The 24,376-nt window shown below is 35.9% G+C and overlaps 1 protein-coding gene across 1 annotated transcript in view; it reads left to right on the forward strand.

The window, feature by feature from the left end:
• LOC135685863 (ATP-binding cassette sub-family C member 4) overlaps window positions 1-24,376 on the forward strand; it is a 28,386-nt gene that overhangs the window by 1,271 nt on the left and 2,739 nt on the right. Inside the window, exons 2-26 of the mRNA XM_065201958.2 lie at window positions 3,040-3,290; window positions 3,806-3,916; window positions 4,316-4,439; window positions 5,027-5,242; window positions 6,454-6,543; window positions 8,158-8,321; window positions 8,970-9,095; window positions 9,668-9,917; window positions 10,830-10,937; window positions 11,392-11,433; window positions 12,017-12,058; window positions 12,410-12,601; window positions 12,939-13,033; window positions 14,550-14,636; window positions 15,452-15,548; window positions 16,949-17,233; window positions 17,323-17,492; window positions 17,859-18,091; window positions 18,916-18,995; window positions 19,104-19,254; window positions 20,091-20,324; window positions 20,941-21,047; window positions 21,649-21,840; window positions 22,388-22,543; window positions 24,023-24,112. Of these exons, the coding sequence (XP_065058030.2) occupies window positions 3,055-3,290; window positions 3,806-3,916; window positions 4,316-4,439; window positions 5,027-5,242; window positions 6,454-6,543; window positions 8,158-8,321; window positions 8,970-9,095; window positions 9,668-9,917; window positions 10,830-10,937; window positions 11,392-11,433; window positions 12,017-12,058; window positions 12,410-12,601; window positions 12,939-13,033; window positions 14,550-14,636; window positions 15,452-15,548; window positions 16,949-17,233; window positions 17,323-17,492; window positions 17,859-18,091; window positions 18,916-18,995; window positions 19,104-19,254; window positions 20,091-20,324; window positions 20,941-21,047; window positions 21,649-21,840; window positions 22,388-22,543; window positions 24,023-24,112 (3,678 nt within the window). The 5' untranslated portion in view covers window positions 3,040-3,054. The remainder of the gene's footprint in view (window positions 1-3,039; window positions 3,291-3,805; window positions 3,917-4,315; window positions 4,440-5,026; window positions 5,243-6,453; window positions 6,544-8,157; window positions 8,322-8,969; window positions 9,096-9,667; window positions 9,918-10,829; window positions 10,938-11,391; window positions 11,434-12,016; window positions 12,059-12,409; window positions 12,602-12,938; window positions 13,034-14,549; window positions 14,637-15,451; window positions 15,549-16,948; window positions 17,234-17,322; window positions 17,493-17,858; window positions 18,092-18,915; window positions 18,996-19,103; window positions 19,255-20,090; window positions 20,325-20,940; window positions 21,048-21,648; window positions 21,841-22,387; window positions 22,544-24,022; window positions 24,113-24,376) is intronic.

A 24,376-nucleotide genomic window follows, 5' to 3' on the forward strand; every position in this document is an offset into this window, starting at 1 on the left:
TAATGGGTGTATGCTAAGCTCCCCCTGCATTTTGTAGACCTCCTTAAATCTTATCATAAATTGCTATGATAAAGGTGATGAGAAGCCACAAAACATTGATCAAAGAAGCAGCAGCAGAAGTATTAGATCAAAGACAAGTGTTTTATCTTAAGATGCACAGCACCTGGTCGGGACGATCCGTTGGGGGCTGAACAAACTCTCAAAGTTGTTGCAAGTTCACATTCTCCTCAGGACAAATGCCATCACAGAGATGGCAAAATTGTCTTCCTTTTCGATATAAGCATTGTAAGCATGTTATTAATGATGCTCTTGATTTCACTATACAACGGAATCCTTCTTTTCTGAACCTTGCTTATCCGAAACCTTGCTTATCCGAAACTTTGCTTATCCGAAACCTTGCTTATCCGAAACCTTGCTTATTCGAACAATGTTTTAGGTGTTATGTTTTAGGTACCCATATATTTTCATTTAGCAGAACACTGATTTAAACACATCTCTAATTTAAACATATCCCTAATTTGAACCTAAAATTAATCCAGGAAGCTATGAGAGTATCCACATGAGATTGGCTTCTTGACGTCTCTGCTAGTGAATCTTTCTGTAAGATTGATGAATGTGCATGTGTCGAAATTCAGGCAGCTCTATATTCTGTTGAAAACAGCTAATGCTATATACACTTACGTTCAAAAAGTATTGGGACACACTTTGAAACTTCGAAGACATTTTATGCAACAAATTTGGAAAGACTTTTTTAAAACCTTTCTCATTAAAAAAGTGCGGCAGCTATTTCCATGAAATTTTCACACGACGTTGTTGATATCTTGAAGCCTTTTATGAATGGCAAAAAATTAAAAAAACGTCGACCATAAATAAATTTTCTATAGGTCTCGAGACGAAAACATGGAAGCTCTGAAAATTCAGGAACTGAGTAAAGAGAAGCGCTTACAAATTGCTTTCTACTAAAATAAAGCAAATGGATTTCGTGAAATTGCATCAATTGTCGGCTGCCAATTGAATGCAGCTTTTCTAGTGTGAAAAAAGTTTTTTGTACAAGAACAGTAAAAAATTTACCAACGGGTGGCAGGCCGAATAAGTTTATGACGCCGTGGGACGAAAGGTCTTTACTGAGGGAACTGCGAAGTGATAGGTTTGAATCCTTACTAGAAATTATGTTGTCATGTAAAAAGAAGCTAAATACTGGAACATAAGCAAAAATATGGCTATAAAAATCATGAAAAAATACCAATTTTCCAGCTTAATAGGAAGAAAATGCTCTCTCATAAAAAAAATTGAACATCGCTGACGAATACAATGGCTTCTCCTTGAATGTTACGCAATTTTAAAAGTAGCTTGAATAAATGCAATGATTTAATAAAATCGTAGCATTTTCGTCGATGAAGTAAACTTTTTTTGAAGCTTAAAAGTTTGATTTTATGATTTCTTTTATGAGTTTTTTTTGGTTATGCAAACGTGAAATTAAAAAGTTGTATTTGTTTGGACAGCTCTAAAATTTTCGGAAGGTCATGCGACTTTGCCATTGTTAGGCCATACAACCCTTCTGCATATTTTGCTGTTATAATCAGGAAAATCGCAAGAATCCTGTGTTTTTTGGTTATGCTTCATAAGTTGAAGCATTTTTTTAACTTTTTATTCCATTCTGGTGAAACGTAGGCCTAGATTATTTGTAGAAAGACTGCCCAAATCTGATAAAGTTTCTGTTGCAAAACCGAATCCAACGCAACGCCATAATTCGTTTATCGAATTCGTCCCAATACTTTTTGAACGTAAGTGTAGTATAGTATAGACAGGGGCTTTTTAGATTGTTTCCTGGAGCAGTCAGCCAATATTCTTTCATCCTCTCTTGTCATTCATCCTCCAAAGTTTTTGTTGAATTACTTGAAGATGCAAGAACCTTTGACATTTTATGCAACTTTGAATCCAAAAAACCTATCCAATTATCTGCCACAATGACTTTTGAAGAACATATGGTTTTCAGGACCAAATGTCTTTCCACTCTAACAGTCCACCTTGGTGTCATTAAAGAGGAACAGATCCTGAAACTTCTTGCCACATGCTACACCATGCTCTAAAATCCTGTTGAATCTGTCTCAGATTTTTCACATTGTTTTCTGGAAATCCAATATTCAAACAAAAGGCTCATTCCTGACCAGTTTTCATTTGAGACTATTTCATATTTCATTTGTTTTGCTCCAGCTTCCTTATCTGTGGTGAACAAAAATTTCAGAATGCGTATTGGATTCCTTACCTCTGTTGTTCTCCTACCCACACCAGGGTTGTATTGCTATCAAATTACCAAGGTTGGTTCTTTTGCAAACTAATCTTTGGCAAGAAACCACTACTGTTCAGCCTTAAGAAGGAGGCTCAGCCCTTCTTGTACTACACCTCTTAGCACATGCTATTAGCATGGATCTTATTCATGCCTTCATCATGAAAGTGTCTCCTTTGTTATCCAATTTCTCAGTTTTGATTCTCCATTTTCCAGTCTGACTCCTGCAATGAAGCTGCAAAACATCGCAAACTAGTTCTGCAAATCCTCCCTCCTCCCAAAAGAAGACCCCTCAAGCAATCTCTTCCAACAGATGCTGCAAAATCAGTTTCTCTAGCAAGCCAAAATGAGCTGTAAATAACTTTCTGAAATTCAAATGAAGGCAATAATTGCATTTGCTACACCAATACAAGGAAAAAGCACAGGGGAACACTGCCCACTTAGTCAATGTCGTAGCCATCTTGGGATATGAATACCCTAATTGTTCTACGGGAGGATGTTTTTTGGAAACTCTCTTTCTTCCCTAGCAAACATCAATAAGTAAATACATTTAAGTGGTGGTTTGTTTATTTTTAAAAATACCCGCCCATTGTAAGTATTGAATATATATTTTTGAATACATCTTTGAAAAGGAGGTGAGCAATTTACAAGTCCCTAGCACAACAATAAAAGATCTGAAATACCCATTGTTGTGGCTTTTTCCCTCTGTTCTTGACACAAAATTAGTCAAAGATCCACTTGCTTTTTCACAGTGACAAAGATCCATTATGGATGAAAATGTAAAAGCAGATGTAGATGGAGGGAAGGATGAAATGTCTGCAAAAATAAGTAGCAAAGATGTGGAAAACATTCAATTGGAGGAGAAAGAGAAGACAGTAGGAGAAAAAGACCAGCTACTGAATGATGATGAAAAAGAGGGCAAGCAAAAAGAAGAAAATGATGACATTTTGAAAGAATCACCAATGAATGAGGCATTTTGTATATCAAAATACATAACATTTTGGTGAGTTAATTGAATTTTAATATTCAAGAATTATGCTTGAAAGTCATGTTTATGCACATTTAGAGGGCTTTTACATGATAATAAGATAACCCAGGTATTGGTGATAAATGTTTACTTCTGATCATGTTGGAATTCAACCTGAGGTGTGTTTCAAGTTTTTTTATTTTAAGTCCCAGAGTTCTTCTTGCTCATAAATCAATCAATTGGAATTCTTCAATTAGCTCTTGAAGCTCCTATCTGCATTGAAAAAGCAGTTTGAATTTTCCTCAGGTTAAGAAGTTCCTGTGTTAATGACAGCACCAGAATAAGCATTTTCTAGCAGTGGCGCTGAATGTTTTTAAATGATGCTTTATTATTTATATTATATATATATATATGATATCTGTATTATTTATATGTATACAGAGTGTATTGTATTATATTTTAGGTTGAATTATTTGATCAGTTTCTTTTTAGGTGATGGAGCATCATGATACCAACAAGTTAACAAATATTTTTGTCCATTTCTTGAAAAGGTGGATGAACAGCCTATTCTCTATTGGAAGCAAAAAGCCTTTGCAAGCAAATGATTTACCAAAAACCCCTTACAATGATACTTGTGACCCAATCAATGAGCAGTTTGAAAGGTACAATGCTGGTCAAAAGCCATTGATCATTCCTTTAGTTACAACTTAAAACTTGCTCATAATCTTGATACATTTTAGGAACATACACATGCAACTTTAGAAAGTTTTTATTTAATATATGGCTACTTGCAGTCTTATTTATTTGTGAATATGAATATAGTTCATTGGTAGCATCAGCAGCTCTCTTTAGAGAAAAGGGTATATAATTGAGTTTATGGGAAATTTTTCTATCCTCTGACATCAGCTAGAAAACCCATCATTTGTATAGTGAAAAGTGCTGTCATATGTTAGGTCTTTGACAAACAGCTTGTGATGATCCAATTAAATGTTCAGAAATATGGCAGTGACTGTGTAATAATTAAGGTTTTGTCTTCTCAGTTTTGTTCATTTGCACTATAGGGAATGGGAGAAAGAATCCCTTGATAGTGATGGCAACCAGAAAACAGATGCAAGCTTGCTGAAAGTTTTTTGGAGATGTTTTGGCTGGCAATATGCTTCCTTGGGCATTTTAGTCATAATGAGTGTATGTGTTGACTTGGCTTTTTTAATGCTGGAGGCTGTTTTCAATGTTCAGATTTTATATATTTTTGGTTTTTGCATTTATTTTGAAGATTAAGGTTATTTAAAGCATAATATCAGAATTTAGAGAATTTGCTCAAAATTATTTTGATTTATTGAAGGTACTTTGTCGCTTTACCAATTCATGGTATGATATTTAAGATTAGGTTTCACTACATTAGAGAAAAGCTCCCTGTTACAGCCAAACTCTCTAACTTTCAAATACTTTTCTTTTGATGATAAGTTTGTTGAAGGTTGAAATAATGAAAGTATATATTTTTGCAGTTGCTAACACAAATGCTAACTATTTAGACTCTTCTGTGATTCCATTTTTAACCACCTCTAGATTTTCAACCTCCCTATAAAGTTGACCTTCCTTTTATACAAGACCAGAAAAGTATTATTCTTCTTTTCTGTGATGCTTGATTTGATTCTATTTCGAATGATGGTCGATATGATGGATGCTTTTATATAGTTTTTCCAAATCAAAAGGGTTTTTTACCTTAGATAGTTACACATTTCAGTAAGCTGATATCCATCTTTCTCTTTTAGGAAGGATTGCGTATAACACAGCCTGTTTTCCTTGGTTTAGTTGTAAGATATTTTGAGCCAAATTCTTCAGTTACCAAAACGAATGCATACCTCTATGCTTTGGCAATGCTTCTATGCTCGATGGGTATCACATTGAACAATGTCCCATTAAACTTTATGCGACAACGTATTGGCATGAGAGCAAGAATTGCAGCTACCACGCTTATTTATAAGAAGGTATGTGTACACCTTTGTTGAGTTTTACAATTTGATTAATAGTTTAACGCTTGTAAGTATCTATACTCTTCTATTTGAGGGTCAACTACTCGTGACTTTTCTCAGGTGCCATTATCCTACAGAACTTGCCCCAGATCCCTGTTGTGCAAGCTACCTTGCCTTGGCTTTATAACTCAATTAACGAACCCTTTCCAATAACGGACATCTTCAAACTATGGACACATTTTTGGACCTAAAGCTCTTTCTCTGGTCAATGCTTGTATAAGAAGCCTCCCTGTTGTAGAACCTCCCCTCAACTGTTTGTTACTTAGTTGCATGCAATATGGAGGTTTCACTGTAAGCCAGGTCTCAAGACTGCAAAACATTCCTCCAAACTTGCAAAGTTTGCTTAAGTCCGCATATTTGAAGTAAAGTCTCAAAGACGAGCCCAGTAAGTGGTGGGGTGCAAAGCGAGTTGAGCTTTGGAAAAATTTCGAACATCCTTTGGAACATCAGAAAACACAATTTTTCAGAAAGATTTTTCACCATTGGGGGAGAAGGCGTCCATCCCCTCTCCCTACGCCGCAGTTTGTAAAGAGAATATCATCACAATCAATATGCTTCTGCAGGAACCAGCAGTTACATTCTAGATTTTGTACCTTGTCAGAATTGCAGTGACTGATTTCTAAACTTATAAACCGAGAGTCCTCAAATTTGACAAGCACCAAGCTATATTTTAAAGGGTTTACCATCCATAAGATAAAGGCTTACTTAATACCAGATTGAAAAGGTTCCGTACACTTTCACCAGGAACTGTACAGGCTCTGGTTCTGCAGTTTGTAATTGCTATCAAAAGACTAAGTCCCTAAAATATGTCCATCTGTGGGGTCGTTATGGTGCCGGTTGTCTAAACTTGGTCGATTAACATCACAAACGTCTAGAATTCAAATAACGTCTCATTTTCCACTCTAGTTTCGTTATGCTCAATGTAATTGCTCAATCATTTCTTTAAAACGTAGAAGCTCGATGTAATTGTGAAATTTGAGTAAGTTTGTATGTGTTAAAGGTTATATCTTTCAAGTGAAGTTACCAATTAGTTGAAGGTTTCTATCGTCTTCGGGTTGCCGTTGATGTCAGCTGCATATGTCTGGAACACTCTCAATACAGTCCCAATTGCCATCTCTCAATCTTGATTTCCTTTTTGATATTTATCTTCTTCTTCTTTGTCAAAGATCCTGAAGCTGAGTAACACTAGCCTGGCCTCGACAACAACCGGATACATTGTCAATCTCGTGTCTTCAGATGCCCAGAAACTAGATTTTGTAAGTATTGTGGCTAAGGATTGAATTTCCAGCCTCCAGGACGATGAGAAAAAGCACTGAAGCACCAAACGTGATATTATTTAACCAAGTATAGCTGTTAAGCGCATTTAGTCTTGTTCACGATGTTACCCCCAATTAGAGACGTTGTGATGGGCCTGGGAGGAGGCAACTACACATTCTATGTGGATCAGGAATTTTACTCAAAAGTTAGAAAATTTGAAAAAACAACTTTTGAGACAAGAAAATTTGGTGAATACATTGTATCCCCATCCCCCATCCCTCCCGCTTTTTGAAAGCTCAGTTCTCAATTCTTCCTCGGGAGGATCAATTTTTTCAGATTCATTTCGGTCACATTTTGTTCGTCTTTGTTCTACTTTCTTTATTGATCTTGATTTTTCTTCTTTTCTTTTTGTTTATATTTTTCCATTTATCTCATGTTTTCTTTCTGTATTCCTTCCATTTTCTTTTCAATTTACATTTTTCATTTTTTTGCATATTTTTTTTTAGTTTTGCTATCTTCATGCCGCTTTCCCCTTTTCTTTCGTCCGTCGTTAATTGTTGTCATTCTTTTTGTAATTCAGTCTTTCAATCATATTGCCTCTCTTTCTTGATTAATTTTTCTCTGTTCCTTTTCTCTTATTATCTCCCTTTTCCAGTTTCTTTCTTTATCTATATACTACTAATCGGTGCTAAGCCACGAAATAGCTCTATTAAGCTGACGTATTTACCTCAACTGTTTGCGGTATTCTATCTTAAGCTTCATCCTCACGCTAGATATCAATTACTGTCAATGCACGAAACTAAAAAATCAAATATACTATCATTCTTTGGCAAAGCTGCGCATGACACTAAAAGTCCTATCTCCACAGCTAAATAACCAATTGTAAAAATCAGATAAAAAATGTTGTTAGAAAGAAAAAGTTTATAAGTGCAACTTTACTTCCTAACGTGACTTCGACTTCTTTCAATGTACTATGCTAAGAAGTCAGATCTGCTATCAATATTTTGAAGAGCTGCGTACGATACTCAATTTTTCCTTGTGAACTTTATTATGTATGATCTCCCTGTATTTTACATATTTACAAACGCTTGTCCCTGATTATTTTAGTATCAGTGATAAAAGAGCTACAACAACACTAAGTATGCTGGCAGATTTCCTTTGCCGACACCCCCTCCCCATTGAAGGGTCCATCGGACTGTGAATATGCAGCCAGGTTTTATTATAAATATTTATACACTGATGAAAAATACCCAATCAAATCCTATCGGTGAATTTCTTTTTACCTACACTCCTCTCCCCACTTAAAATAGCTAAAAAGAAAAGTTCAGATGACAATGGCTTTTGAAAAAAATGGACAAATTTTGTTGATGCTTTAATCCTTAGAGCGCGCGTTCCTCTAAAGGTGACTCAAGCGCACATCCAAGAGATACATGTTCACAATATCTCTAGGCGTAGCTTATCGGACATTCCATATATATATCTCATTCTGAAATTTAATATCCTTTGGTTTTAATCAGCTCTGTGAATATCGATTTCCAAAATATTAGATATCGTCGGTTAATCAATTAACAATGTCAATGTTACGTTTACGAATTGTTCGCTCTTTTTTTCAGGCATGTTTCTTCCTACATTACCTTTTTGTCGGACCCATCGAAATTGCCGCCGTCGCATTCCTTTTGTACAGGGAAATTGGCTGGCCTTGCTTTGTTGGTATCGGGCTGTTGCTGCTCTTGGCTCCTGCGCAGATGTTCATGGGCCGTCTTTTATTCAGATTTAGGTCCTGATTGTTTGCTACATTTTTATAAATTCTCGCGTTTTCGCTTCAATTTTCCCCCTTTCCCCAAGTGATTCCTATATTTTTATCCATTCCAAAGACCATCCTAAATTTCTGCCTTTATCATAAGATAGACCTGAATTGCTACCTTTGCCACAAGCAATTAGGTTTTAAAGTTGGCCGTACAAAGGATTTAGTCTTACAGCATGAGAGCTCTTAAAGATACACTGGGGAGTATCTTCACTGTTAATTAACTGTTGAAGATTGTTTAAGCTTCTTATCTAGCTTAAAATTGCAGTAGTGTAGCAGACCCCCAAATTAATTTCATTTTCATGTTTTTAAGATTTCGCTAAAATTTACGTCATTTCAAAAACTTTTAAAGTTCTTCAACTGATGCTTCTATAACTCAGCTTTCCCTGGTTGACGAGAAAAAAATTATCATTTTATATTGTGCTATTGTGTTCGACTTGCTTGCAGCGTTGGATGGTCTTTACTTGCAGTTCCCGTCTCAGCTTAGGCCCCAGATGCCACAACAACGCCAATAAAGAGACACGATATCTTTTCAGCTGTACATCAATCCTACATATAATAATTTGAACTTTCAAAAGGCGCGCTGATTGTGAGAAATAAAATGTTGTCAATGTCTTTTAGGCGCAAAATTATGAAGTACACAGACGAAAGAGTCAAAATAATGAACGAAGTTATATCTGGAATGAAAGTTATCAAATTGTACACATGGGAAGACTCCTTTGCAGAACTTATTGGCAATTTAAGACGGTCAGTGGTTTAGCTTCAGAACTATTTATGAAATCTGAATGCTAAATCTTCACATTAGGGATAACATAAAAGCAGGGGCGGACACTTGATCAAATATTGGGGGGGCAAGCCTATTGTTTCAATAAGACGACTTCACCTTTCCCATTGTTTTAGAACAAAATACCATTGTCCTCTAAAGTATTGGGGGGGCGGTCGCCCCCCCTCGCCCTCCCCCCAAGTGTCCGCCACTGCATGAAAGTCTCTTAGGTTGCTTATCAATGAAAATTATCAGATTTGAAAGCATAGTTTTATTTATGTTCTTGCTATGTTTAGTTTCCCTATAATAAATATGACTTTGTTTAAATTTTTTTACTTTTGTAGGTATTTACTATTTCTAAATTCTGTGTTTGCTTGACAGTGATCCCCAAAACTCTAAAATTGTAACCGTACTGCAACTGTTGCTGTTACCATAGATCTATACACTGACTCTGAAGTATTGTGTTTGATTTATTTGTAGTTTGTAAGATTTTGGTTTGTCTTTCTTTAACCTACCAGTTTATTTGAGATTTTTCATTATCCTCTTTACTTTGCAGGAAAGAAATAAAAGCCATCTTGAATCTTTCCAATCTTCGTGCTGGCTTCATGTCATTCTTCTTTAGCTCCTCCGCCTTCATCAGCTTCTTCACATTCATGACGTATGCATTAACTGGACACTATCTCACGCCCCAGAAGGTATTCACCTGCATTGCCCTATTCAATTCGGCAAGGATGGTAATGACTCTCTACTTTCCAATTGGAATCACGCTGCTCAACGAAGCGCGGGTATCCGCAGAAAGAATGCAGGTGAATCACTTTGTATTCAGTTAAATTCAACCAAGGAGATAATAGGTTTTGAAGACCGTTCTTGGTACCTATTTTAAAGATACATGTAAAATTATCAGGGCCGTTGTTTCTTAGATTGCATTCCAATTCAAAAGGCATGTTTTCGTGACGAAGTGAACAGGCGATGTCTTGCAAGAGCAGCAGCAATGCATGTAGAGATCTTAAGCCTACAACATTACAAATGTTGGTTTGCTATGAAACGATGTAGGAAATTAAGAACGTAGAGAACGACTTTGGAAAGACTTTTGGATTATGTAATATTTGCCTAAATTGTCCAAAAGTATTTTATGTTCTCATATAATCTTTACAAGATATACACAGGGTTATAAGACGATACAACAGGGAGCATGGAAATACAAAGTAACCCTGTGGAAATTTACAATCAACATATAAAGCTAAATTAACTACGATTAGAAATTGAGAAATTAACGAAAAAGTATTAAAAGAAACTATTTCTAGAAAGAGGAGACAGTAAATATGTTGTTTGTATCACCAATTTATTCAAAACACTCAAGAGGCCCGGTTATATTTTAGCGTTGCAGTAAGAATTTTCAAATTTTGATTCGATTGGGCATTCTTCATGGCCATAGAGGATGATTTTTATTTAATATAAAGTTGCTCTTAGAGGAAAGGGAAAAGAAAGTTATAACATTTTAGGTAAAAAGCTTAAATGGGTTCTTCGATAGATGTTGTTTTATGAAAGACAGCATCTAGGCCCTTTAACGTTTAAGCTCTTTTTGCAAACATAGATGATACACATAGAATGGAAGTCAAATCCAACTCTTTTGGATATTTTCACTCATAGATACATCATGTTTGCGATCTTTTGTACGAAAGTTTGATTGATGTTCATCTATCTCATCTATCTTGCAGAAACTGCTGTTCATGGAAGATTTGAAAAAACCTGGCAGTTCCAATCTTAGGCCTAAACCAGCAGATTGTAGAGTTGATGTCGAAAATCTCACTGCATCTTGGACAGAGGTGAATAGCTTTTTCGAAAATATCATTGCTATTGAAAATTTCTGTGCTATAGCTCTTAATTCAATTCGATAGTTACTAAATCAAGAGTTTCTGATATATCGAAATGTATTTTACGGTGGATTGTTTTCGCTTGAAACTCGTTGCCCAATACGAGGTATCATTTCAGTTGATTAACTTGATTTATTAGTAGTTGATGAACTTAATTTACCTATTTGTTAGCTTCTCGCCATTCTGAAGTATATTTTTTCGATTTCAAATTTTTTTGGAAACTACAATACGGCTAGAATTTAAGAGCTGGGATAGATTTATCAATTATAATGGCTATTTTTATAACAAATGTTTGAGTGTCAGTATGTTGTAAAATGTTGTGTTGATTTTTAATGTTGATATGAAGTGCCAAGACATATTAATTTTTCAATTCAATTGAAGAACCTATTTCCCTCTCGCATTACAGGGCGCTACCACTTTGGAAGATATCAATATGAAAGTTGAAGCTGTAAGTGCTTTTTTCCTTCAAATTTTTTTTGGAAATATCGATTGAACAATATTGATACTAAGAGATATGACTGTAACATGCCCCTTCAATTAGTTATCTCTTGTATATATATGAATTATGATTTCATCATATTGATTAATCGATGACTTATTATTAATTCATACAGAAATTGTTGATAGCTATTGAAAAGCTCGAATTCTAAGAACTTTCTGAACATCCAGGACCTTTTAGAATGTAACAGACCGTTTTCCCTCTGTATGAATTGGCATCTTACATGATACCACGCCCTTTTGACTAGTCGATTTAATATATATAGCAAAAGTCAACTTGCCAGGTATATCTTTTAAGATGCTCTTTGTATTTTATGGGTGCCATTGAATTTCCCATCATTCTTAACGCTATTTTCTGTGATACGCTAAAGCCAAGGAGGATTGTGTGGCTGCAAAAGAGGAATTGGGCTATCATTGGACAAAAATTCTTCAAGGCAGCCAGGGGTCATATTGTTAGCATGTTATCTTTGGTGATTTTGATTGTATATTCATGTTACATTTAAAAGTAATTCATTTTTTACTCGTTATTCCAGGGTAAGTTATGCGCAATCGTTGGACCGGTGGGATGTGGAAAGGTAAATGAGTCCACATTTATTAAATATATTTTTTACCAAAGGCTAAACTTGTATTTGTAAAACGATGCCTGGCTTTTGATTATTCGGTTGCCTTTTGGGTAGGGGAATTCAAATTAGTTTCCATTTTCTCTGCAACATCTGCTTTCATAGCTCTGTTTTGGCAGTGATAAGCGTTAAATTTGCGTTAAATCTAGCAAGCCATCCAACTTAAGTGGACCCCCCCCCCTTTTAGTCTTGCAACATATATGTCATCACCAATGGATGTCATCATCAACCAATATTCTAATGCCCCCATTGCTCGGAATGTTTACAATTTTTTGTTTTTAACTCTGGTTTTTTCTTTGTTTCTAGTCTTCATTGCTAATGGCTGTTCTTGGTGAACTCCAAGCCAAAAACGGGACCGTTGATGTGAAAGGGAAGGTATCCTATGCTTCTCAAGAGCCATGGGTTTTTAATGGATCTTTGAAGTACAATATTACCTTTGGCCAAGAGTTTAACGAAGAAAAGTATCAAGACGTGCTCAGGGTCTGTGCTTTGGAACGTGTAAGTCATGTCAATCATTCTTGGTCGAATTTGAAATTGAAGGAAGCTTAAAGTGGGGGATTCTCCGATTTTCGGCAGGGACATGTCAAATTACTTCTGTAGCTCAGAAATGTTTTTGGATAATGTGGCATTGAATGTGTTATTTAATTTTGGAAATCGCTGAATAATGATTGAAACTTTTCGTATACAATCAGGCTGATAATTGCCCGGTTCGTTCCACCTTTTTTCAATCAGGTACTAGTCAGGATTCGGCTGCAAATCGACAATATGTTGGTTTTCGAAGACTTTCATAGGTTTATTGTTTTTTTATTGTTTTTATTGTTTCTGTTTTTCCTAGGATATTCAACTGTTACCTGAAGGTGACATGACCCTAGTTGGAGAGCGAGGGGTGTCATTGAGTGGTGGTCAACGAGCAAGAGTCAATCTGGCAAGGTATCCTTCATAAAAACGTTTGTTAGCAACAATCCTAGACACAGCTGTTAAGACAAACCCCCAAATACATCCCGAGTATAGCATGTATTCTTATTGAAACACCCTCTCCTCTATTCCAAGTTAGAGCATCTAAATTTTGATATCAGGGATAACAAACAAAGGACATTATTGAGTAGGTGGGATTATGACAAATCTCAACAGTCAACACTGTCTGTCCAGGGATGTAGGGCCTGCAGTTTTTCACTGATCTTATTTGACACTACCCAGTATTCTGTAGCAAGCTTATCCTTTATTTAGCGCCCAAGGCGGTTATTAGAATTTTGCTAAGAAGCAATTGAAAAAGGCAATGGAATTCAACAACTGAATAGATTGGTAGCCCTTGTTAGGTAGGATTATCCATCACTGTTGAAGAAAATCGGGATCATGTAATTGACTGGAGAAACGAAACTAGGCGATAGGCTAGAGGTTACATAATATGTTCTTTTCTTCCTAAAGGTGTTTTCCAATTAGCTTGAGTTTCGAATAGTTGCGTTTGAAATGAATTTTGATTTCTAAAACATGTTTCTAACTCTGAGATAAATACTACTCTATAGAGCTCCTGATAAATTTCTGAAATTTTTATCAGCACCTGTACGTTTATTATAGGATAGACGGGGTTTTTTTTAGGGTACAATTTTCCAAGGGTCAGGATCTTCTGGCGAATATGTTAAGCCGGAAAAAAATTATTTGTTCCTGAGTCGGTCGAAATTGATAGGTCGCAATCATTGTAAGAGTATCTTCAATCCCATCCAAGATTCATAAAGCACATTCTAGCCATTTCATTTGACCTGAGTTGCTTATGTTCCATATTGGATATCTATAGAGAACGTGTCAGCGAAACCAATGGGAAATATATCCATTGCAAATGGTCGAGATTGCTATGCTCCGTTATTGTGTTTGTTGCCTAGTACAAAGTACGGTGACTTTCAGTAAGCGATGTTAAGTCTGTCTATCGTTAGTTATATTCTATTACAATATATTTAGATCACTTAAGTTTTGTTTCGGGGGATGACACCGAGCGGTTGTCTGAAGGTCATATGTCATAGGTGTGTTCACAAGTTAAATGGTTTTGCGCTGTTACAGACATCAAGTTGAAGCAAACACGCTTCCCGCTAACTCTTTAGTGTCAAGTATATACGAGTACTTCTGGCTGGGTAAATGCCAAACGTAGGAAGCATGTTTTTGTGGGAACAGAGATAAAGCTGTCTATTTTCATTAAGATCTCTGTTAAGCAATATAATTAATGCAAATTTAAAAAAAATCCTTGAGAGGCTTTGATAATAGAGTAACCATGTTGTGCTTCGAAAGAACAGCTTTAGTTTTAACATATTTATTATCAACATATACAAACTGCCTCGTTATTTTTCTGTGCATTTTTGTAAAGTCCTTTCTTTATCTTAAGTTGTAAACAGTTCCCCGTCGATTGTATCTTTATCAAATGCCCGTCACTTATAAATCTGCTTTGCTTTTATTTCAGAGCTGTCTACAACGATGCGGATGTTTATATAATGGATGACCCCCTGAGTGCAGTAGATGCAAGTGTTGGAAGGCATCTATTTAACGAGTAAGAGAGCTGCTTTGACCTTCTTCTGTGTAATGCCACTCAGTGTGACAACATTCAATGTGACACCATTCAGAGTGCAACCATTTAGTGTGCCACCAGTCACTGTGCCACCATTCAGTGTGCCACCAGTCACTGTGCCACCATTCAGTGTGCCACCATTTATTGTGCCACCATTCAGTGTGCCACCATTTAGTGTGCCACCATTTAGTGTGCCACCATCCGATGAAACGTCATTCAATAGAGTAATATAGTGAGAGTGCATTTTCTTCAATCAATAAAAAGTAGTCAAAATATATCTAGATAGAAGAGATCATTTGTAGGGTACAAATAAGAAAGGGATTACTAAGAGAAGAAGTAAAGCATGTTTTAATATTTACGTATACTAAACTATTTCTCTACATGATACTCTTATCACTTTCTTTAATTGCTTTCTCTCATCGAGTTCTCTCATTTTCTTTTTTCTTTTTTTCTCTCCTTCGTTTAAGAAATCCTCTGTCAAAATTTGGTTTCTGTCATTAACTGTAAAATTTCAGATCTAGAATAAGAATGTATACCAAATTAATGTTCGTGTCGTCTTCTTGAAATTGGTAACAAAACGTATTCTAGTTACAATGGAAACCCTTTGAACCTACTGTATCCGTTACCAATACTGATTATGTTGATAGCACCCTAGCAATAAAAGTGCTTTGCAATTATATGCCATTGCTTTATTGTTAAACTGCTTTTTTTTTATACTTAGGTAGGCTAAGTATTAATTGGATAGTTATACATTCCTCTGATGTATAGTTGACTTGAAAATTTTGTATATTGCTTAGCTGCATCATGGAATATCTCGCGAAGAAACCCAGGATTCTGGTAACACACCAACTTCAATACCTCACTGATGCAGACCATATTATTGCTTTATCTGAGGTATTGGTATTTCTATCAGTATATCTTTATTATTCACTGATTTTTTACAGAATACCTTTGTTTCCTATTTGAGCTTTATAATTCTTGGATTTATGTTTGTAAATGCTCTCTACTAGGCAATACAATGCTGATTACCCATCACACAGCTTTATTGACCTAACATATTCTGTGTGGCTTTTTTCCTGTCTTTAAAACAAACTTCAGAAGACCCATTTAAAGGGTTGCTTTTCCAATTAATGTTTCAGATTGCAAAATAAAAAGCAAGTTAGTTGATATAAAAATTCAGAAAATAATAGATTTTTTCAGATAAACAAATTATTCGATGGATAAAGAAAATTTTAGAAATTAATAGTAGTTCCAAGCGAGCACAGAGTCTTCATGGTGTGTCTTTGTAATATCCCACCATCTATATTTCATTAGACGAGTAGTTTTTATTTGCCTTTTATGAAAATCCTCCTCTTAAACAAGTGACTGATTTTCCAAATTCACCACTTTTTGACTTCAGTCAATCCCAGATTTTGATCAATGGCTTAAAACTTATGACTGAGTTTGAGGTTTAATTTATTTTTCTTTGTTGTTCCCTGGCGCTTTAAAATTTTGAATATTAAAAGGGTTTCGGATGCAAAAATTCAACTGCATCCTTACTTCATTGATCATTGTATAGACTTGTCAACTCTCTCTTTGTGTTACATCATGAACCACGTTAATCAAAAGTCAGGATATGAGATTCTTTGCATATAACTTTTGAAAACATTTCAAAACAAGATCTTTATTCAAAGTAATGGAAAACTTGCTGTATTTTATGCATTCAACTGATTTTTTACTTGAAAAATAGTCATGATTGAAATATTTAAAGCAAATACAGGAATTCCCCTCAAAATGCCATTTTTCAAGATTCAGGCTGCTCATGAACCTTGCTTGGCAGGTGCTTATGGGAGTTGCAAGGTCAAAGGTAACTACCGTAAGGTATAAAGGCTCTTATCCAGGCCCGTCGGAAACGGGGGGGGGGGGCTGGAGCCCCCCCAATAATTGTCAAACTGTGGTATGTTTCCTTTATAACAGTGTACTGAATGAGAAGGAAAACAATGGGCAGCCCCCCCAATATGAAATTCGTTCCGACGGCACTGTTATCTAAAAGGTAAATGCTGATGACGAAGTGTGTTGATGAGGGTTGGCAATAGGGGCGTTTTGTGAGAATCGGAGGTTCAGGGGACAATCTGTTTTGATTAATCAGGCACCTTAAACACAGGGTACTCAAAGGAAAACAGTTTGTCGTGCTTAAATATCTAATCTTCTTTCCAAGGATTTCTCTATACTTATTTAGGCGTGCTTGGAAAAAATGTCCTTTATCACAAATTTTGTTTAAAACGTATAAATTTATGTTTTTTGTTTTTTTCCAGGGAAAATGTATCGGCCAAGGCACATTTGCTGAGCTTGTTGACATGGGCATTGATTTTATGTCTCTGCTTGCGAACGAAGACGATGTTGATTCTGCCATCGAAAGTGATACAGAGCCTTCATTTGAAACGAGAAAGAGGCGATTCAGTCAGCAGCTAATGTGTGTTGGTGATGATTACAAGCCTCGTTCCAAAACATTGTTAAGACAAGAAAGCTTGTACGTTGAAGAAAACAGAATGCAGTCAGAGATCAGCATTTCAACTGAAACCCAGCAAGTGGAAGTCTACGTAAGTATTCTTCTGTTCTCAACCAATTCGACGGCTAATCAAACTTTTTGTAATTTAGTAGGAATTGAACTTTTTTAAAATGTCCACAGGAAGAAGATCATATTCCTGAAGAAAAGAAACTTGAAGGTGCTGTTGGACTTGAAACTTACAAAAGTTTTATAAAATCCGGTTATGGACCAACAGTATGGTTTATGGTTATAATGCTGTTTGCCGTTGCACAAGCCTTGTATCTTTGCGCTGATTGGTGGCTCTCATACTGGTAGGTAACCAATGAAAAGGCGCCTTCTAACAGTCATTTCTTTGAAACTGATTTTTGTTTTAGTGTCATAAACTGTATTTCCTGTTCTACTGTCTTCAGTAGAAATGTAGTTACCAAACATGATGGTTTTTCAGAAAGCAATTGACGTCTGTTCATTATAGAGCCTTTTGAACTAGATGAAGGTAAATAATTATTTTTCGTAGTAGTTTTTACATATATCCCGGACAAAAGTGGTTCAGTTTTTTGGAAATAGGCTGCAGAAGATTTCTTGAATTTACTATTTTCATAAATGTGTTCACATCAATTATTTACCTGTTAAACTTTCTAACTCATTAATCTCGATGTACATCTATCCACTTTTATCAGGTCAAATATTGAATCAAAATACTACTACACTCGAAACGAAGCAGACAAAAACCCAAACAGGACTCGTGACCTTGGCATTTATGCTGCCCTCGTTGCAGGACTGGTTATTCTCGGATTAACACGTGCTTTTGTGTTCTTTCGTGTCATTCTTGAGGCTTCTAAAAGTCTTCACGGAAAAATGTTCAATAGTATTATCAGGGCCCCGATCTACTTTTTTGACACCAATTCAATTGGTATGTATTTGCAGCTCATTCTTATATTAAGAGCTGTATTATTTCAATTGCATAATTTAGCAGTGACGATAGTTGACATGTTTTTGGAGAGATTTTTTGATAGTACATGAATTATCTTATCTATGACCATGACAACAAACCAAAACTCAAATTTTGGGATAGTTGGAGGGTCATGGTAGCCAACCTTCTGATAGAAGATGTTACCTGATGATGAATGAATCGTTATTGTTCTGAATATTTAAAAATTCAGAAACATTTCAAGACATAGTTAAGCTTCCACATCTTCAAACATCTCCAAACATCTCCAGACACCTTCAAACATCTCCAGACATCTTCAAACATCTCCAGACACCTTCAAACATCTCCAGACACCTTCAAACATCTCCAGACACCTTCAAACATCTCCAGACATCTTCAAACATCTCAAGACATCTTCAAACATCTCCAGACATCTCCAGACATCTTCAGACATCTCCAGACATCTTCAGACATCTGCATCATGTTAGCAGAATTATGGGTCACATTTATTCTGACATGTGTGGAATTATGTGTCCAAATTTTGAACCAAAGTGGCACGACCCCGTCCAAAACTAGGCTTAGCACTCTGTTGTCCGTCTGCACTCAACCCAGTCTGTTGTGCTAGATTCTTTTTGCTAAAACCTGTAATGCCAAATCCAAAAGTATGCTGCTTGATATACCTTTTTCCAATGTCTCTTATATTCAATAACAATTTTACCCATTTTTTGACGAAAAACTCTGGTTTGTGACCTGTGATGTAGGCAGCAATTTCTTTGTTAATGAATCTCTGCCCACTTATTTTTCAGGTCGAATTTTGAATCGTTTTTCAAAGGACATGAGCTTGATCGATGACATGTTGTCCTTCCAGTGTTTTGATTTCTTGCAGGTAAATTCCATTGAAATTAGTGTTCCTCGGTATCAGAGCCAATGTTTCAAGACAATTTTTGCAACCTTTTTAACCTAAAAAGTAATAGATAGCATTTGCTTTTCGCAGACTGGTCTGGTGGTTCTTGGAATAGTCATCTTGGTCGCCGCCAACAACCCCATCGTGTTTGCCATCGTTATCCCCCTGGTGTTTGCATTCTACTTCCTTCGAAGATACTACATCAAAACAGCTAGAGAAGTCAAGAGAATAGAAGGCTTGCGTAAGTTGATAGTATCTGATTCAAATTGACACCCTCAGGTCACTTAGGGCTGGCTTTTCAATAGAGCACACTAGTGTCCCTAGGCAAGTAGCAATCGAATTTCCCCCCCCCCCATAGTTGGCGAGAGTTATCCTGTTATTTGGAATGTAGTCTACACCTAATGTTTGTATTATTTATTGAGCTAAGGGTTGTGAAGCTCTTCCTAATTAACCAGTTTAGAAAAGGTTCGTGGCTAGATTATCAGTTCTGGCTATGGCTAGATTATCAACTCAGAAAGATGCTTTTCACAATCTGCTTTCCCTTGCACAGAATTGGATTCCTTTGGAGCCAACTTTTGTACTATATACAAAGATTTGATATTTGTTTCATGAATGCCCCGAGCATTAGTAATGTCAAGGTAGCTTGCCCCTTCGACGGTAAAAAAAGAAACTTGCGAATTTCTCGTTCACCTGAAAGTCCTTTTTGCAACTCCATGTTTGACAGACAATTTCTTTCGAGCTGTTTGCCAAGGTTAGGGTTCTTGGCCTAAAAACAAGTTTGTTTTGGGCATTTGTGCGAATGTAAATGTTTCACTTCAGGATCAAGCTGGGCGCTGTTTTATATAATTGTAACAGATTTTGCATTCAAGCATAACCCTTATTATCAAAAAGAGTTTTGCCGAAAATACCATACACACAAAATAAATAATAGCAATGTATATATAACAATGAAATGGTGACGTCATTGTCTGAGCCGATTGTATTTTGATATACCTGATAGTATAAGTAATTTCAAAAAGCATTTTGTTGGCTATTCAGTTGATATGATTTGATTAACAATCAAACTTTTTGTTTCAGTACGAAGTCCAATTTACGGTCACGTGTCTACAACCCTGTTGGGTCTTCCAACAATCCGTGCATTTGGAGTGCAATCAGTCTTTGTCGATATATTCTTTAAAGCTCAAGATGATCACACAAGGTCCTGGTTCGCGTTCTTGTCGTGTGCTAGTTGGTTAGGATTCCGATTGGAGCTGCTCTGCCTGTTGTTCATTGGTTTTGTGGCGTTCATATGCATTGCCGTTGCTGGATTTGGTATGACTTCTTTGCGATTTTCTATCTTCGTTTGACTGGCTACTGACAGCTAGCATCACCACTACAAAGACGTTTTATGAAGTTTTAGAATCATCCTTAATAAATAATGGAAATAAGGCATTACATGGGTGTTGCATGGGCGTGGTGGCTAAAATTCTTTTGTTTTCAACTATCCTTTCTAACGGTCAAGTGTTCGTCGTTTTTCTGTACTATTGGGCGAAAGCTAACAGTAGCAATCTATATGTGAAAATCAAACTATTCTTTGCTCGAATGTTTATCTTCCGCTCTCTCAAGTGCAACTCTAGGATTATTGATCCTCGTAAGTTTTCTTCTCTGCGACTTAGTTTTTCATTAACCTACTTTTTTATGAATGTCTATCTGACTTCATATTGTTGTCTGACTTTATTACAAATAACCTGAGTTTAAAGATAACTGCTGGGTAGAGCTCAAGTGTCAGTGTTCATGATCCAGAGGGATACATTAAGTACCGTAAAAACTCTACCCCCTCTCTATTAATCCCCCTTCTTGCTAAGTATTAATTAGTATTTATAGTAATACATACCATTAAGTATTATTAATCTAAACAGTAACACGTTAATTCTTTTGCCTCAAACAGTGCCCGGGCTGTCGGGTGGAGCTGTTGGTTTGATTTTGGCTTACACGCTGAACGTCTCTGGTGTATTCCAACAGTGCGTCAGGCAAAGTACCGAAGTCGAGAATCAGGTTATTACTGTTTAATTACTGCTTTCGTTCATATTTTTAGTACAGACTGTTCCTTTTAGTATCTATAAGTATTTTCACCACTATTATTATCACCATCGCCATCTACTTGTATCTTCACCAATTATTTTTCTTGATTTTTCTTGCTTTACATTTTGTTTACTTTAATTTGATATACTTTAATATGCTATACTTTACTTTTGAAGCATCCCTTTTTAGGTCTTAACTTATTGTATAATACTTAGGCTCTGTAGAATGTTTTATGATACTTCTTAGTTTATTATGCTAAATAAGTTAAAGTGGCTTTAGCTTTTTTGTCAACGGAATTAAATTTTTGATAGCACATGGTAAATACAGCATTCAGCGAGTGAAGAAGCAAGTAGTCATTATTTGATCGAATCGCTATCTGCTCTGATTAAGTTATGTATAAAACAAAGCTTGCAACATCCTTATAAACTTTTTCTATAAAAAGCAAGCCTGTTGCATGGTTGTAAAATTTCTTGTCAACGTAAATTAGATCCCAGTAACTTTAAATGGTTTTAGGTGACATTTCGGGTCTATATGTAAAGTACAAGTACTGAACTCGCTTTATTTTCGTTGGTAGATGACTTCTGTAGAAAGGGTCCTTGAGTATTGTGAGATCGAATCAGAGGCACCGCCTGTGACAGAAAAGAGGCCACCGGACAACTGGCCAGAGAATGGCTCGATCAGTTTTAAAAATATGAGCCTGAGATACGCACCCCACCTCAAAGACGTTCTTCATCGCATATCTTGCAAGGTGCGACCTAGGGAAAAGGTAAGTCTAACGATCTCAATGATTTCAAGGGTTTGCACCAATTAGGTACCTTTAAGAAGGGACGGTAATAATGACTGATGTCGGCAACGTTTTGTATTTTCATCAACATAACTTGTTTCATCCTCATTTATGTATTCAGTTTGATTCATTTTATAAAATAGTTTATGTAGTATCTTTTTCTGTCAGCTACAACAAGCTTTAAGCTACATTTTTAATCAAGAAAACAGCATGTAAACACTTTTTAAGTAATTGCTCACAAATTACTTATATTTTGGCTTGGTTCATAAAGTTTAGAAGAGAGACCAAATTAAAGTGAATTGATAGCGAAACTGTGTTATGTGGCCATATCTCAGCCAATTTCAGTCAAATGTATTTTATTTTGCTCATATAGAAGTATCTTATGGTGCTTTTCCAGGTTATTAGATCGAATTTAAGAAATTCTGAACAAAGATTTTCATGACATCATCACTTGAGATACCTATAAGCTATAGCTCGTGACTGCTTGTATTGCAATGATTCTCTACCTTTTCTGTTACGTCATAATCAGGTTGGAGTATGTGGCAGAACGGGTGCTGGGAAATCTTCGCTTTTGTCAACGCTGTTTAGAACTGCAGAACCATCGGGTGAAATAAAGATTGACAACGTCAACATTTCTGAGCTTGGTTTGAAAGATCTGAGGAGTAAGATATCAATAATTCCACAGGTATATAGTTTCATTTTTAATAATTTCCGTCAGGGACGAAAACAAGTTGCTAATTTTGGGGGGGCGTTGAAGTATGAAAATTCCAACTTTAAGTGATAAATTTTTCATTCGACCAGTCGATCTGTTGTACCTACCAAATTGATATTTGTAAATAGCCCGAACACCATAGTTCTATTTTCTTTATAATTACCAAATCTTTACTCAATAATTAGCCTAAAGCATAAAAGCCTAAATCTCTAAATTTTGATTAACATGAAACAAACATTAAACATACTGTAAGAAGTAAAGCAACATTTAAGCAAAACCAGTATTAGATATACTCAATGATTAGTAGTATTCTTTCAGATCAATTGATCAATTTTATCTAAAATACATTTTTTCACGATATAGAAGCACCAAGAATTTGGGCCTTTTATTTTCGTTCTTGATCGAAGAAAACTACCTTTAAACTTTTCAGAGGGCCAAATGCCTTTTCATTCTTTACAATTGAAATGATGATTTGAGAACAAACTTGTGCATATGCCTGATTCGAAAGATGAAATACTCTTCTTTGATCAAATACTTCTACTGCAGTTTTTGCAATGTGTTCTTGCTTCACAGCAGTTTTGTCATAGGAATTTATGATACACACACAGTTATGCAATTTGGCTCCAGTGGAGACGGGATTCACAATAGAAAACGATGGGGTCAGCTTCAGCCTGTGAATTTTAATATTTAGAATTTTTATATTTAAAATAAAAAAACTTCTTAAAATATAAAATTCACAAGTTTAGGCCTAAGAAAAAAATTCCAAGTCAACCGTTACGTTTTCCAACTGTAACTGGATTTTCCAAACTTTGGGGGGGCGTTACGCCCCCCACGCCCCCCTATTATTTACGTGCCTGATTTCCGTGACAAAATGTACAAGGAACTCTAATAAAAGAGGGGAAGTAGAACGTTGGGAGTCCAAATCGTGAATGCTTTGACGGTTTGAGAAATAATGGTAGAGTAGCGTGGTAGCGTCAGGTGTTATTAACCTGTTTTGAATAGGCCAAGGGACAGAAATTAGAATTTTCTACACAAATACAGGATAATTTTTATATCTAGGTTCGGAGATTTCTGTCTGCTTCGCTTCCCTCCCTCATGGGACCTGCGATTAAATTTCTTGGTTTCCGCATCTTGCAGCGATCAATTCAGATTTACAAAAATAGATCATAACAAATATATGAACTAATTTTCCCCCTATAAATAGACTTTGATCATACCAGTCTAGGAGCGCAGCATGAGGTATGGAATGCAAAATGGGGTAGCTGTCAAATACTTTTGCGCATTCTTATTTAAATCACGCACGTTTCTGATCTTTTTGCAAGGTTTTCACAAGACTTTAATACACACGAGTTGTTGAACTTAGCCTGCTAATTTTTAGATTCATTTTGGTTGGCGCTTTTGCGTTTTTAGAAATTGTGTTATATGCATTTGTTTCCATTTTTTCTGCTCCAGGACCCTATTTTGTTTAGTGGAACCATGAGAAAGAATCTTGATCCGTTTGACAGTTACCAAGATGCTGATTTATGGAGAGCTTTAGAGGAGGTAAAAATTTAAAACAAAATCAAAGATTTTTTTTTATATCTTCGCTTGCATTTCTCTTTTTTAATATCCTTGCTTTGAAGTTGAAAAACCTGTGAATGTTTGATTGGTCTTGACAACGAAGTTCTGTAATCAAAGTTGACGTTTTTAAAAATTATCGATGTGCAATAGTAGAAATAGTGTGTGCTGATGTATGGGTAGATGGAGAGGCAAATGGTGGCCTTACAATGTGTCTTTGAGTCAATTATCAATTCTATAGCCCAGAAT

The sequence above is a fragment of the Rhopilema esculentum genome, chromosome 10, assembly GCF_057945365.1.
Source record: "Rhopilema esculentum isolate cy_ngs chromosome 10, ASM5794536v1, whole genome shotgun sequence".
Taxonomy (NCBI): domain Eukaryota; kingdom Metazoa; phylum Cnidaria; class Scyphozoa; order Rhizostomeae; family Rhizostomatidae; genus Rhopilema; species Rhopilema esculentum.